At 45.6% G+C, this 14,143-nt stretch overlaps 1 protein-coding gene across 1 annotated transcript in view; it reads right to left on the bottom strand.

Annotated features, from left to right (window-relative positions):
* LOC137537926 (uncharacterized) overlaps positions 1-10,032 on the bottom strand; it is a 67,906-nt gene extending 57,874 nt beyond the window's left edge. Inside the window, exons 1-2 of the mRNA XM_068259854.1 lie at positions 9,949-10,032; positions 1,098-1,225 (exon numbers count right to left, since the gene is read on the bottom strand). Coding sequence (XP_068115955.1) covers positions 1,098-1,112 — 15 coding nt within the window. The 5' untranslated portion in view covers positions 1,113-1,225; positions 9,949-10,032. The remainder of the gene's footprint in view (positions 1-1,097; positions 1,226-9,948) is intronic.
* Positions 10,033-14,143: the final 4,111 nt, after the last annotated feature.

The following is a 14,143-nucleotide window of genomic DNA, read 5'->3' as shown; positions in this document are numbered from 1 at the left end:
GGAACTATTAGTGGTGAGTGGAGGGGGGGGATTCCTGAGGACGGGCAGAGAGGAGGAAGTACTGACACTTCCTCTCTGCCCATCTAAGACGTTCTATATTATGGCTGAGCAAAGTGGGGGATGGGGAGGGTGGTGCTGTGACTCATGTCACAGCACAGCAAATAAACAAGCATTCAAAACAATTGCATTTAAAACTAGGTCAGGGGTACTTAAAAGTAAACTTGAAGTGAGGAAACACTTCAGGACAGATTTGATACTCACCTTAGCAGAGGGAAGGCTAGATACCATATATCAGTGCTGCCCAACTTCATGGTCTGGGTGCGACTAGCACCGGATTATTCAGCCAGAGGAGGCAGAGCATCAATGTCCTGCCGTTGGGGGTGTGGAGCCAAGTGCAAACAAGAGGTGGGCCTGCCAGATCACTGACACCACAAATACCCCATACTGAGTGCAGCTCAGGGGCCACATCCGGCCTGCGGGCCGCCAGTTGGACAGCTCTGCCATAGATTATTCACTTTCCTCTGGTTCGTCATTTCAGTTCTGTCCCCGTGTAGCTATTTGACCTGCTCAGTCCAATAGCTCATTGGGACTGCGCCCCAAGAAGTTCAGAGGAAGAGTGCAACATTACAGCGCATGTGCAAGTTCGAATTGCGCACACGCAGTATGGCATTGGAAAGGGAAGGCTCTATTCTATCCAGAGCCTTCCATACAACATGAAAGTAGTAAAATTGGGTAATTAAGATTGGATGTGTGTACTTAGCTTTAGCAACTCACTGGCCATTCAGCCCTGGGGAGGATTGCACTGACCTATCCTCTGTCCTTACTGGTTACTGGAAATAGCTGGACTGAAGGCTCAGGACTTCTGTCTGGCTATAGGCGATATTTCCTTAGGCCTTGTTCACATTACAATCGCAAGCGCTGAGTGATTTATGGAGCGATTTTAAAAAAGGGTGATTCTCACTGCCTGGCAACTGCTCACTGAGCTTGCAGGTCAGCCGCCTGCGGACAAGGGCCCCTAATACTGAGCATATATGCGAGACCTCTACTTTGAAATTTCTGTCATTAGAAAAATAGTAATATATAAGTGAAGTTCTTACCGCATTCTTCTGCATGTCTGCTGGACTCAGCCTGGACCTTCTCCGTCCACAGCAGGCAGAACAGGACCGCCCCACAGATGGCCACGTTACCCAACCTCATCTCCAATCTTCTGCTCTGCACAAGAAAGCTACAAGGCCATCATTGCTGGCACTGTTAATCAGTTTATATGGTGAATGCAAATGTAATGGTCATTTTATGTAGCCGCTCAATTTCATTGGTCAATCCCTGTGTCAAGATTATGGATGGCCTATGACAGTGCTGTCGGCCCGCCAGGCCTCCTGTTCCATGCTGTGGCAGTGCAACTTTTTTTTTTTTTAAACCCTTTCCCCCATGCTGCGGCCTATAAACATTTACAGCCTCCCCCCCACTTTTGTCCCCCGTGCTGCCGCCTCTAACACCCCTCAGATCGGTGGCGGCAGAAGGTAGGAACTAGCCACACCAGCGCATGGCAGCCGCACGGGGGACTTTAAGTGCTGGACGTGACCGATGATGTCACGTCCTCCATTCAAATTCACCGCGCGGCTGCTGTGCGCCGGTCTGACTGGTTACGATCTCCTGCCCGCCGCTGCCGATCTGAGGTGAATTAGAGGCGGTAGCATGGGGGACAAAGAGGGGGGAGGCTGTAAATATTCATAGGCCGCAGCATGGGGGAAAGGGTTTTAAAAACAGGCAGCAGCACAGGGACAAAGAGGGGGGCAACGAGGGTGTAAATATTTTAGCTCTGCGGCCACTCCGAGTGAATTTTGTGGGCACATCTGAGTGAATTTTGTGGGCACAACTGCGGCCAATCTGAGTGCATTTTGTGGGCACATCTGCAGCCAATCTGATTGCATTTTGTGGGCACAACTGCTGCCAATCTGAGTGCATTTTGTGGGCACATCTGCAGCCAATCTGATTGCATTTTGTGGGCACAACTGTGGCCAATCTGAGTGCATTTTGTGGGCACATCTGCAGCCAATCTGATTGCATTTTGTGGGCACAACTGCGGCCAATGTGAGCGCATTTTGTGGGCACAACTGCGGCCAATCTGAGTGCATTTTGTGGGCACAACTGCGGCCAATCTGAGTGCATTTTGTGGGCACAACTGCGGCCAATCTGAGTGCATTTTGTGGGCACAACTGCGGCCAATCTGAATGTATTTTGTGGGTAAATCTGCAGCCAATCTGAATGTATTTTGCGGGTCAGGGCTCGTTTCCACTATAGCGAATCCGCATGCGGGCACTGCATGCGGATTCGCATAGGCAATACAAGTGGATGGGATGGTTTCCACTTGTGCGTCGTGCGGGTGCGTGTTGGTGTGTGGGGGAAATGTGCACGGCAGAGCCGTCAGATTTCGCGTGCGGCTGGAATGCGGGCGAATCACCCGCAATGCTTTTAACAGGGAAATCGCATGCGGCTTTGTCATGCGGTTTTCCCCGCGATTTCGCATGTACTGCAATGGAACTTTACACAGGCAGTGACATGGTTAAATCCGCCTGGCTCTTAGCCATGCGAAATCGCGGGGAAACCCACATGCGGAAACGCATCCGCATGCGATTTCGTCCGCGGTGGAATGCAGGCGATTCCGCACCGCAACAGTGGAAACGAGCCCTAAATCTGCAGCCAATCTGAATGTATTTTGTGGGTAAATCTGCAGGCAATCTTTGTGTATTTTGTGGGTAAATCTGCAGCCAATCTGAATGCATTTTTGTGTAAATCTGCAGCCAATCTGAATGTATTTTGTGGGTAAATCTGCAGCCAATCTGAATGTATTTTGTGGGTAAATCTGCAGCCAATCTGAATGTATTTTGTGGGTAAATCTGCAGCCAATCTGAATGTATTTTGTGGGTAAATCTGCAGCCAATCTGAATGTATTTTGTGGGTAAATCGGCAGCCAATCTGAATGTATTTTGTGGGTAAATCGGCAGCCAATCTGAATGTATTTTGTGGGTAGATCTGCAGCCAATCTGAATGTATTTTGTGGGTAAATCTGCAGCCAATCTGAATGTATTTTGTGGGTAAATCTGCAGCCAATCTGAATGTATTTTGTGGGTAAATCTGCAGCCAATCTGAGTGTATTTTGTGGGTAAATCTGCAGCCAGTCTGAGTGTATTTTGTGGGTAAATCTGCAGCAAATCTGAATGTATTTTGTGGGTAAATCTGCAGCCAATCTGAATATATTTTGTGGGTAAATCCAGGGCTGTGGAGTCGGAGTTGGAGTCGAGGAGTCGGAGTAATTTTGGGCACCCGGAGTCAGAGTTGGAGTCGTGGTTTCATAAACTGAGGAGTCGGAGTCAGAAGATTTTTGTACCGACTCCACAGTCCTGGGTAAATCTGCAGCCAATCTGAATGTATTTTGTGGGTAAATCTGCCGGCAATCTGTATTTTGTGGGTAAATCTGCAGCCAATCTGAATGTATTTTGTGGGTAAATCTGCTGGCAATCTGTATTTTGTGGGTAAATCTGCAGCCAATCTGAGTGTATTTTGTGGGTAAATCTGCAGCCAATCTGAGTGTATTTTGTGGGTAAATCTGCAGCCAATCTGAGTGTATTTTGTGGGTAAATCTGCAGGCAATCTGAATATATTTTGTGGGTAAATCTGCAGCCAATCTGAATGTATTTTGTGGGTAGATCTGCAGCCAATCTGAATGTATTTTGTGGGTAAATCTGCAGCCAATCTGAATGTATTTTGTTGGTAAATCTGCAGCCAATCTTTGTGTATTTTGTGGGTAAATCTGCAGCCAATCTTTGTGTATTTTGTGGGTAAATCTGCAGCCAATCTGAGTGCATTTTGTGGAGAATCTGCTATCACTCCATTTGCATTTTGTGGTGAAATCTGCTGCTATATATATATATATATATTTTTTTTTTTCAGGGGGTGAGGGGACTGTGTCGGACTGCCGGTCCTCCACCATGTGGTCTGAAAACAAAACGACCCTCCATGCCCGCGAAGTTGGACAGCACTGGTCTATGAGATAATAATAATTCCGTATAATGCAAATGCTATATGTAAATGTATGCAGTTTGAAGATGGACCAAATGAATCCTGCCAAGGTGGAATTGGATTGCTTCATTTTCAAGCTATACAAAATGGCCATAACATTTGCATCAACTCCGAATTATTTGAATTTCATTGACCATCTCTAGCCAAAATAATTTGCTCCATATCTGCTCCCAACTTTAACCCTTTCCCTGATTAAAATTAACCTGAAGAGAAAATAAACTTATGAGATCACAAATTGTATGTGTAGTACAGCTAAGAAATAGAACATTAGTAGCATAGAAAAAGGTCTCATGTTGTTTTCCAGTTAATAAAGAGTTAAACAAGTCAGTTATCTATGCAAAAGAGCTTTTCTGAGCTATTCGACCCACTAGGTTGAATACAGTCCTGTTTTTGTGAAGCACATAGAAAACCAAGAAACAGTGAGAGACAACCTGAGATAAGGTTTTACTGCAGGACAGTTCAAAAGGTCATTATCTTTGCTTTGTTTAATAGCTTTAGGCTAGTTACACACCGGGACGTTGCGTTATAGTGGACATTATGGTCGCATAACGTCCCCTAACGCAACGCCTGCCGGTGTTGGTAGAGGACGTTGAGTGAGCCACGTTAAGTGTCTCTTTCTGCATTAGGGCAGTGAGAGTGGCGCTGATTGGCCGGCGGGACCACGTGATGCGGAGTGAAACACTCCGCATCACGTGGTACCGCCGGCCAATCAGCGGCCACCAGTGCAGTGCATATTGAGTAGCCATGTGCGCGGCTACGTAGCGGCCTCTCCCCGCCTCCTCTCCGCCCCAACACTGAGCATGTGCAAACAGTCTAACGCAGCTTAAGCCGCTGGAACGCTATAGTATGCTGCACGTTCTGAAGAACGTGCAGCGTTACATGTAACGCAACGTGGGCAGTGTGAACAGCCCCAATGACTTTGTATTGCTGTGAGTTGGGGAGCATTACAGGCTGCACTAACATGCGCGTGTAACGTCCCTGTGTGGAAGCAGCCTAAAAGACAGACTGTGGTTTCTGACAAGATTAGCTGCATGCTTGCTTCAGGTGTGATTCAGGCACTAACACAGTTCCCATTCATTGATCTAAGTCCCCGTGTGAATGACCACAATGAGATGGTGCCGTCATTCACAAAAAATACTTACACGTCCACGCATTACTTTGTGTAGTAAGACTACGCATAGGAAAGTGATGCATGGGGACATCTTGTGACCAAAAAGTAAAATTACATCTACAAACTTTTTTTTTTTTTTTTTTTTAATTAAGACATTTTTTTTAAAGAGAACCCGAGGCGGGGTTCTGGGAATGCAATCCCCATACAGAGGCTGGGTCTGTCTATAGAGCCCAGCCTCTGTAGCTATATAGATCGCCCTTAATCGCCCCTGCACTCTACAATACCCCATAAATCACAGCCGCGCTGTGTTTACCTCACTCCTGTCTCTCTCGCAGCTCCCACCCGCCTCTTGCATCGGCGGGGAGGGAAGTGATGTGGGCGGGGACTGGAGCGATGCAGGAGGCGGGGATCGGCGAGACTGACAGGAGAGAAGAAAACACAGCGCGCTCTGACAAGCTTCGTGTCAGCAGCGCGGCTGTGTTTTAGGGGGGTATTGCGGAGCGCAGGGGGAGCTTAGGGGCGAATTATATAGCAACAGAGTTAAGGAAAGGTGGGGGGGGGAAGGCTGTGCATCCCTAAACACATGTTGCAATTGAATGGTTAATCGCACAGGCATACACCGCCTCTGCCAGACTGAAAAATGCATGCCCTGCATCCAAGACAAGTGCTAACATTTATTAAACTAGGAGGTACTTTAGCTTCCAATATGGTTTGCCTGCAAAGTATATTATACTAGACACTTGCGCCACGGTGAGGCAGACCTCCGGGCAAGTGACCTAACCTAAATTTAAAACCTCGGGAGCAGCTATGCAAAAAAAATGTGTAACTTACATTTGGTAGAACAGCAAGGAGAACGTCAGCGCATACCACTAAGGCTGCATCTGAAATGACCACCAGCTCAGTGTGTAGCACCTATATAGACTTTCTGCACACTTCGCATTCAATCAATTAAACAATTGCAACATGTGTTTAGGGATGCGCAGCCTTTCCCCCCCACCTGTCCTTAACTTTGTAACTATGGGCTCTATTCATAAAAAACTTGTGGCGTAAATATTCGTAGAGGTAAAATACCGCAGCGGTATTTTACACTTCTGGGTGGTCATTCAAAAAAATCTTGCCAGCTGCGATGCAAGAGCGGAGATCTCCCGCTGAAAGCTGGCGGTAAGCTGTCGGAAGGCATGCGGAAACACTTCAGCCGGCAGAGTCCCTCCGTGCACTGCTCTCTCTGGGAGGTCTGTCCCATTCACTTGTATGTAATCCGCAAAATCTGAGGAAGCGGTATTTCCCGTCCACATACCGCTTCCTCTAAACTTTATGAATGGCCATTTTGTTACTTTTTTCTAGATAAATCTAGAAAAACACTGGAGAAGGCGGAAATTTCTCGCTCTGCTGGGGGATTGTAGATTTTCATGCGGGAACAGCTTTTATGAATGCCCACTTTGCTAAATGGATGGGAAAAGCCGCTGTTTTGAGCGGAAAACTTGCGGTAACCTTTTATGAATAGAGCCCTATGTAACATGTCAGGTTAGCTGCTCCCAGCCCCTCCTCCTGAGTTTCCTGTTTGCATGATAAGTAGTAGCAGATTTGCATATGATTTGCATCTGAATTGAATGCGAAGTGTGCAGAAAGTCTATATAGGTGCTACACACTGAGCTGGTGGTCATTTCAGATGCAGCCTTAGTGGTATGCGCTGGCGTTCTCCTCGCTGTTCTGCCAATGTAAGTTACACATTTTTTTTGCATAGCTGCTCCCGAGGTTTTAAATTTAGGTTAGGTCACTTGCCCGGAGGTCTGCCTCACCGTGGCGCAAGTGTCTAGTATAATATACTTTGCATGCAAACCATATTGGAAGCTAAAGTACCTCCTAGTTTAATAAATGTTAGCACTTGTCTTGGATGCAGGGCATGCATTTTTCAGTCTGGCAGAGGCGGTGTATGCCTGTGCGATTAACCATTCAATTGCAACATGTGTTTAGGGATGCGCAGCCTTTCTCCCCCCCCTACCTTTCCTTAACTTTGTAACGATGTAACATGTCAGGTTAGCTGCTCCCAGCCCCTCCTCCTGAGTTTCCTGTTTGCATGATAAGTAGTAGCAGATTTGCATATGATTTGCATCTGAATTGAATGCGAAGTGTGCAGAAAGTCTATATAGGTGCTACACACTGAGCTGGTGGTCATTTCAGATGCAGCCTTAGTGGTATGCGCTGGCGTTCTCCTTGCTATATAGCAACAGAGGCTGGGCTCTATAGACAGACCCAGCCTCTGTATGGGGATTTTATTCTCAGAACCCCGCCTCGGGTTCTCTCTAACATTTAAAATGAACCCCTTACCTCCCACACTCCCCAATAGTTACCCCCCCAAAAAAGTTTTGTAAAAAAATAAATAAAATTAAATTAAATTAAAAAAATATACAATAAAATAAATACATAAATAGTTACTTTAGGGACTGAACTTTTTTTTTTAATATGTACTGTATGTCAAGAAGGTTTATTTCTGTTACTTTGTAAATTATGGGCTTGTAATTTGTAATGGACCCAAAACTGAAAAAAAATGCACCTTTATTTCCAAATAAAATATTGGCGCCATACATTGCACTAGAGAAGAAAACTTTAAGATATGGATTGTTTCGTTGTGATAAGTAGTAATAAAGTTATAGCCAAATGAGCACTAACAGGTGAAAACCCCTTGAAGGTGAAGTAGTTAAGGGCTCTGCCTCTGACATAAAAGACCTGGCTTCAAATCTCGGCTCTTTCTATTTAGTAAGCCAGCACCTATTCAGTAGGGAGTTCTTAGGCACAAGACTCCCTAACACTGCAGGGTGGCCTCTTGAGCGCGCCCTAGTGGCTGCCTCTCAAGCGCTTTGAGCCTCACAGGAGGAAAGCACTATACAAATGTTGGAATTATTATTATTACACACCCTGCAATTTCCCATTAGATCGATGTGTCGAATTGATAATTTCTGTCATATCTGATCTGCTCCCAATCGACAACAGTATCAAATTTCATTTCATTAGTGCACAAAATCGATCCTGTTCTAGATTGGAAGCAGATCAGACATGACAGAAACGATCGATTTGATCTGACAGGAAATTCTATGGTGTGCACCTGAGGCTAACCTTGGGTCAAAAAACACAAACTTAACTAAGAAGAGGTCCTCCAGACCCCTGTTGTCGAGCACTAACCCCCAAAGAAATACGACAAGAGCTTTTTGGATTGAAGATCGGGGCTATCCTCCTGTCACAGGAGCCCTAGTGGTCAGACCGCAAATTGCCTTCCAAACGGTGCCAGCGCACGGAACGTGCGAACTCTGGTCGCAGTCAATGCGCAGGAACCGTTGGGAATTGGCCACAGACAAACCAGAAGGGAGCCTGGACGGTACAGGTAATTACAACTTACACACGATTCCAGAGTATTTGCCACCACCTCTTGTTACCATGGGACAGAGGAGCCCGCTGCCTGTCTGAGCCTAGATCTACAAATAAAAACGGTTAAAACACGCTGTATTCTGTCTAGCCAACAACAAACAATAGTAGCGTCTCTTCAGAGATCTGGGATCAGTTTCTGTGTGTATGCTGAATAATAGGGTAGCTAGAACAACAACTGACGATAGCGTCGGTTTATTGAAAGCAATATAAATAATATAAAAAAATATATACAGACAATTATTAAAATAAACAATTATTAAAACAGTAATAGCCAGTATGAAAAATAAAAGAAGGGAGAAAAAAAATATTTAGTTCCTGTAAAGATGTCCTTTAGTGGAAATACTTGTAAAGTTCTTGGTTTCAATCAAAGTTCAGAGTTCAGACCAGGTGGATGCCAGCATATCCTCAAGCTAGCACAGATGAGATCAAGATGATGTTTCAGGGTGGAGGACACTGAGTTTGGCTCCTCTGCCATTCTTATGCCCCTGATTCAGTAGGAGGGAGTGAGGGCGGGCCCACACACCCCCTTAGAACATGAGATGAGTCCTCCCCTTGTCCTGGGGACCAGAAATCATGTCTTAACCATATATGGGCTGTATCTCACAGAACCGTACAGGTCAGGGCAGATTTACTAATATTTTCAGGTCTGCCTCGATTTACCCAGCAGCCTGATACCAAACATGAGGGGTGGGACCCCTGTGGTATCATCAGGGCACTTTCGAACTGCCTAACTGGCAGTCTTTACCTCAGAATGTTCTGAAATGTTCTCAGAACCAGCGCCAGACCGGGCCCTACATGCTCTGTTAGTTTGGAGGGTCTGCCAGCCTGGCAACACAGAAAATAGGACACATACAGCAGTTTATGGAATATGATCTACATCTGGGATTGACAGCAGGTCATCCCTAGGTGATGGGTCTTTTGAAGCCTGCAGGAGCAAGCCACATGCCGGCTCCCCTGCTGGGGCAAGGAGCCAGAGTGTTTGATTTTTCCTCAACTAGATTGCTTCTGTCAGGGTGTTTATCAACTATACCTGATGGATGGGCCATCAGCACAGCTTGAAGCCAGGGACACTCTGCAGCAGGCTAGGGCCCTTTTGGTGGAAGGAGGGAAAGAGAAAAAAAAAAAAAAGAAAAGAAAAAGCCCCCAGGGATGTCAGTTCTGATTCCTGTAATGGCTGCACAAATTTACCCAGAAAGCGATCAGAAATTGGACTGCGCGGATCCTTCCAATCCGCCCACGTTTCTCACGGCTGTTCCGTGACACCTCCTCTTCATGCTACTTCTTAGGTGTGGCCGCACTTGCAAAAATCACACTTACCAGCTTACTATACTTACCTAAGTGGACACTGGACAGACGTCAGTGAGAGTGGACAAAGTAGATACTTGTACCTTCTGTGTATTGAGTCCAAGGTCCAAATCTAGCCACACCTGTAAAGATCCAAAATATTATTAACATTAATTCAATTCACTTTTTTCTCCTGATTTTTTTTTCCCTAGAATATCCTTTTTCATCTCTTCTTTAATGAACATTTTAGCACTTTGCAATAGGAAAAGTAGCAAAAATGTGAAAAATCGATCTGAATTAGCCCAATAAGAAGGTTTCGTTTTTGTATCAGGCCATAAATGTCACCTTGGTGCTGGATGTATGCTACCACTAATGACTTATCTAACTGCATGCATATAGACATCTTCTTCTTTAGTAGACCAAAAGTGACCATAGACAATAGATTCGAACAGGAAAAGGAGACCGGACATGATCATCAAGACCGGACTACCTAGTCTTAACGCCATATGCCCCACTCCTGCTGGCTACCATTCGTATGATGGAGCAGAGTGTTCGGTACATGCAGATAGGCACCCAGTATAACAAGTTAGAGCTCTGTACTGAAGAAAACGTGCAGAGACAAATCTTACACCACCATCAGGTAATACAAGCTTACTTAGAACAAAGAGGAACACAGAAAGAACCAGGGCCATGGAGTCGGAACAATTTTGGGTACCTGGAATCAGAGTTGGAGTCAAAGTCGGTGGTTTCATAAAGTCGGATGATTTTTGTACCAAATACACAGCCCTGGTAAGCAGGGAGGGGCTTTCGTGTATTCAACTACTTGACTTCGAAATTAAAATGAGGCTCGATTGCCTCAGGTGTGACCACAAGAGACGGAGGTTACTTACTCTGAAGTACGCGGGGGTTACTTACTCTGGGAAGCGTTGCACGACTTATTACCACACTTCCTCCTTTCGGCTTGAAAAGGGAGGGGGCCACTAGACACCAAGTAACTTTATAAGGCAGGGAGGTGGCCACTAGACATTGAGGTTGCCCCACAACTTGGTCCCAGTTTCTAATTTTGTCCCACTTTGTATTTGAGTTTGCCACCCCTGCCTTAGAGCCATCCCGTTCCTCTCTACTACCCCTCGTTCCACTGCCGCCGGCCCTCCTTCCAGTCTTCAACTTTAATGTCGAAGAGGCCTTTGGGCATCCTCTAAGGCCACTGAAGTGCTCGGTTCTCCAAGTGCTTCCAAAGACGGGCAGCTCCGTACTAGAAGATCTGAAGCAGCCGACGGGAGATTTGAACACGGGCCTCGGCAGTGGAACGAGGGGACACAGAGAGGAACAGGAAGGCTATTAGGGATCCAAAACCTTCCCTCTTCTAAGGTGAGGATCTTACTTTTTTTATAGCAGGTTACAGCTGTCCTTTTTTGGTTGGCGCTCCACAATACAATATCAGAAACATCCCGTGTAAATAAACCTTCTTGCATTGTTCCTATGCTGTCCACTGACCAGTCCCACTGACTGAGACGAGTCATTCGATAGTAAGGCCCAACCGAACCCGGCACACACAATATGGCCGCAAACTGTCAGCAGCTGCTGCTCATTACGCCTTGCAGTCACCTCCCGCTGTCAGTCCCACAATTATGTAGCTCAGAACAATATAAATTTCATTCATCTTCGGTCTGTGGATCCACACACACTGCACATTCCTCTTCACACACAGGCCCAACAGGGAGATGGAACATGACAGCTATCCTCTGATTCTTCTTAACCTCTTGAGGACTGCAGTGTTAAACCCCCCTAGTGACCAGGCCATTTTATGTAAAATGGGCCACTGCAGCTTTAAGGTCAAGCTTCAGGGCCACACAACACAGCACACAGGTGATTCCTCCCCACCAACAGAGCTCTCTGTTGGTGGGGTCTGATCTTTCCTCGTTTGTTTATTTTTTTTTATATATATAAACATTATTGTTCATTATTTTTTAAATAAATTTTACTATTTTTTTAAATTTGTATTACCCTAGGCCCACCCTCTCTCTCCCCGCCAGCCAATCACTGTGATCAGTTGTCATAGGCTTCAGCCTATGACAGCTGATCACCTCTGGTCCCCTGGAGGGGACAGACGTGTCACACAGCTGTCCCCAGTACAGAGCTGCTGCAAATTGCAGCGCTGTACGTGTAATTAGACAGCGGTTTTGCCGTCTAATAGTCTCCTGAGTGGCGATCGCCGCTCGGAGACTGAAGGAGGGGCGGAGCTCCGCCCCCGAGCAGGAGATGCACGCGCAGCCTGCGTACGATCTCCTGCAAGCTGCTGCCCCAGGACTTTATGCTGATCGACGTTAGGTGGTCCTGGGGCTGCCGCCGCGGCCACGCCCATCGGTGTGACGCGGTTGGCAAGCAGTTAAAGGATCATTATCGCAAAAAAAAAAAAAAAGTAAAATACATGTAAACACATAAATGAGAAGCACGTTTCTCCCAGAGTAAAATGAGCTATAAATTACTTTTCTACTATGTTGCTGTCACTTAAAGTTAGTAGCAGAAACCTGACATAACTGGCAGGTTTTGGACTAGTCCATATCCTCATGGGGGATTCTTAGCATGGCCTTTATAAAGACACTCCTGAAAAGGATTTTTTTATAGCTTATTTTAATTTCGGAGAAACGTACTTCATATTTGTATGTGTTCACATGTATTTTAAATATTACGATTTTCGCAATAGTGGTCCTTTAAGTGGTCGTGGAGCTGCACATCCCATGGCAAAGCATGGAAACTGATGTATCCTTCACATTTCTCCAGCATCAAAGGGAAGAGAATTCTATGCCCCATGTGCAAGGAAAGTGTGTGGGGTGGGAGGGATTACACTCTATGGCTCCAGCAACAAAGGGCTGATTCACTCCTATGGCAGGGTCAGGTGCATGGACAGCAGTGCGACAAGTAAATTATTCAGGATACTCACGTTTCATTAATTATCTTGATTTCAGCATCAGACTCACTTCCTATATCTGTATATTTTGCAGTATATTGGTATGTAGCCCCGCCCTCCCAATGATGTCACAGCTATTTAAATATCCAGAATTCTCCCAGGGAGGTATCATTTTCACTGATGGGCCTGTCGGTAAACAAGCATTCCGCAGAGAAGCACCTGACAGCAGTAAAGATGTCTCTACCTGTGATACATTTCAGAATGCAAATCGGGCTGAGGAAAGATTTTAAAATGGGCAAACACTGACCAGATAATTTATAAAGTTATATTGTACATAATAAGCTATTTTACTAAAGGTGCCCATTAACGGTACAATTTTTTCACCAGATGCCATATTTCAATGCGTTTTTCACGATCGAAAATAATCGGAAGGTAATTATCAATTGTTCACATTTACTGAACGATTCTGTCTTAAAATTCGATCATAAAATCCAACTTTTGGATCGATTTTATCCTACTCAGCAATCAACCAAAGAATCGTTCCTTATCGATTGCATTCATAAACGGCGAATTTTCTATACAATTCGATCAATAAAATCACATCGAAAGATCACATTTGGTGAAAAAAATTGTACCGTTAATGGGCACCTTAATTACAATATTTTCATTACCGTTCCTTTTAATGTTGATGTACTCTAAAGCTAGTTTCCCAAGGGACACAGTCTAGCATGTGTGCGGAGGTACACGCTAGATCGTGATTGTCGGAAAACGAGCAATCCCCGACGGTTAGTGATGAGTGAATGTTGTTGATGCACATTTTAATTCAGTAACGGCATGACGATGGTCTGCCAATCGGATCATTACCAGAAGCGCGAAGATGAGGACACAGAAGTGTGACATTTGCCACACCCGTCTAAACCAATCCTCCGGGACAGATCGGTCTACATGGACAATAATCGCTCTTTTACCATGATTAGGACACTTTGTATACACAATTCTCGACCGAGCCGATATTTATCGATACATTCCGATGACAGCAGCCTATCTTGTGTACCCATCCCCACCCGTAGGGGTGTCCTGTACCCTTAACCCTTTACCCTGGTGCCTAACCATTAACCACCTCCCCCAGCGGAGCCTAACCCTTAACACCCTCCCACTCTGCCGCCAAGCTGCGATTAACAGCAATAGCTGGAAATTTGGGGCTAGTTGCTATTTTATCATTGCCGCATATAAAGGTGCCCTGTACTTCACGGCACAGCGGGCGCACTTTTTACCCACTTCGCTGTAGCAGGACACATGCCGATTGTTCGCAGTTTAGCACACAGAACACCAGT

The sequence above is a fragment of the Hyperolius riggenbachi genome, chromosome 11, assembly GCF_040937935.1.
Source record: "Hyperolius riggenbachi isolate aHypRig1 chromosome 11, aHypRig1.pri, whole genome shotgun sequence".
Taxonomy (NCBI): domain Eukaryota; kingdom Metazoa; phylum Chordata; class Amphibia; order Anura; family Hyperoliidae; genus Hyperolius; species Hyperolius riggenbachi.
This window is presented reverse-complemented; position numbering and strand designations above follow the sequence as displayed.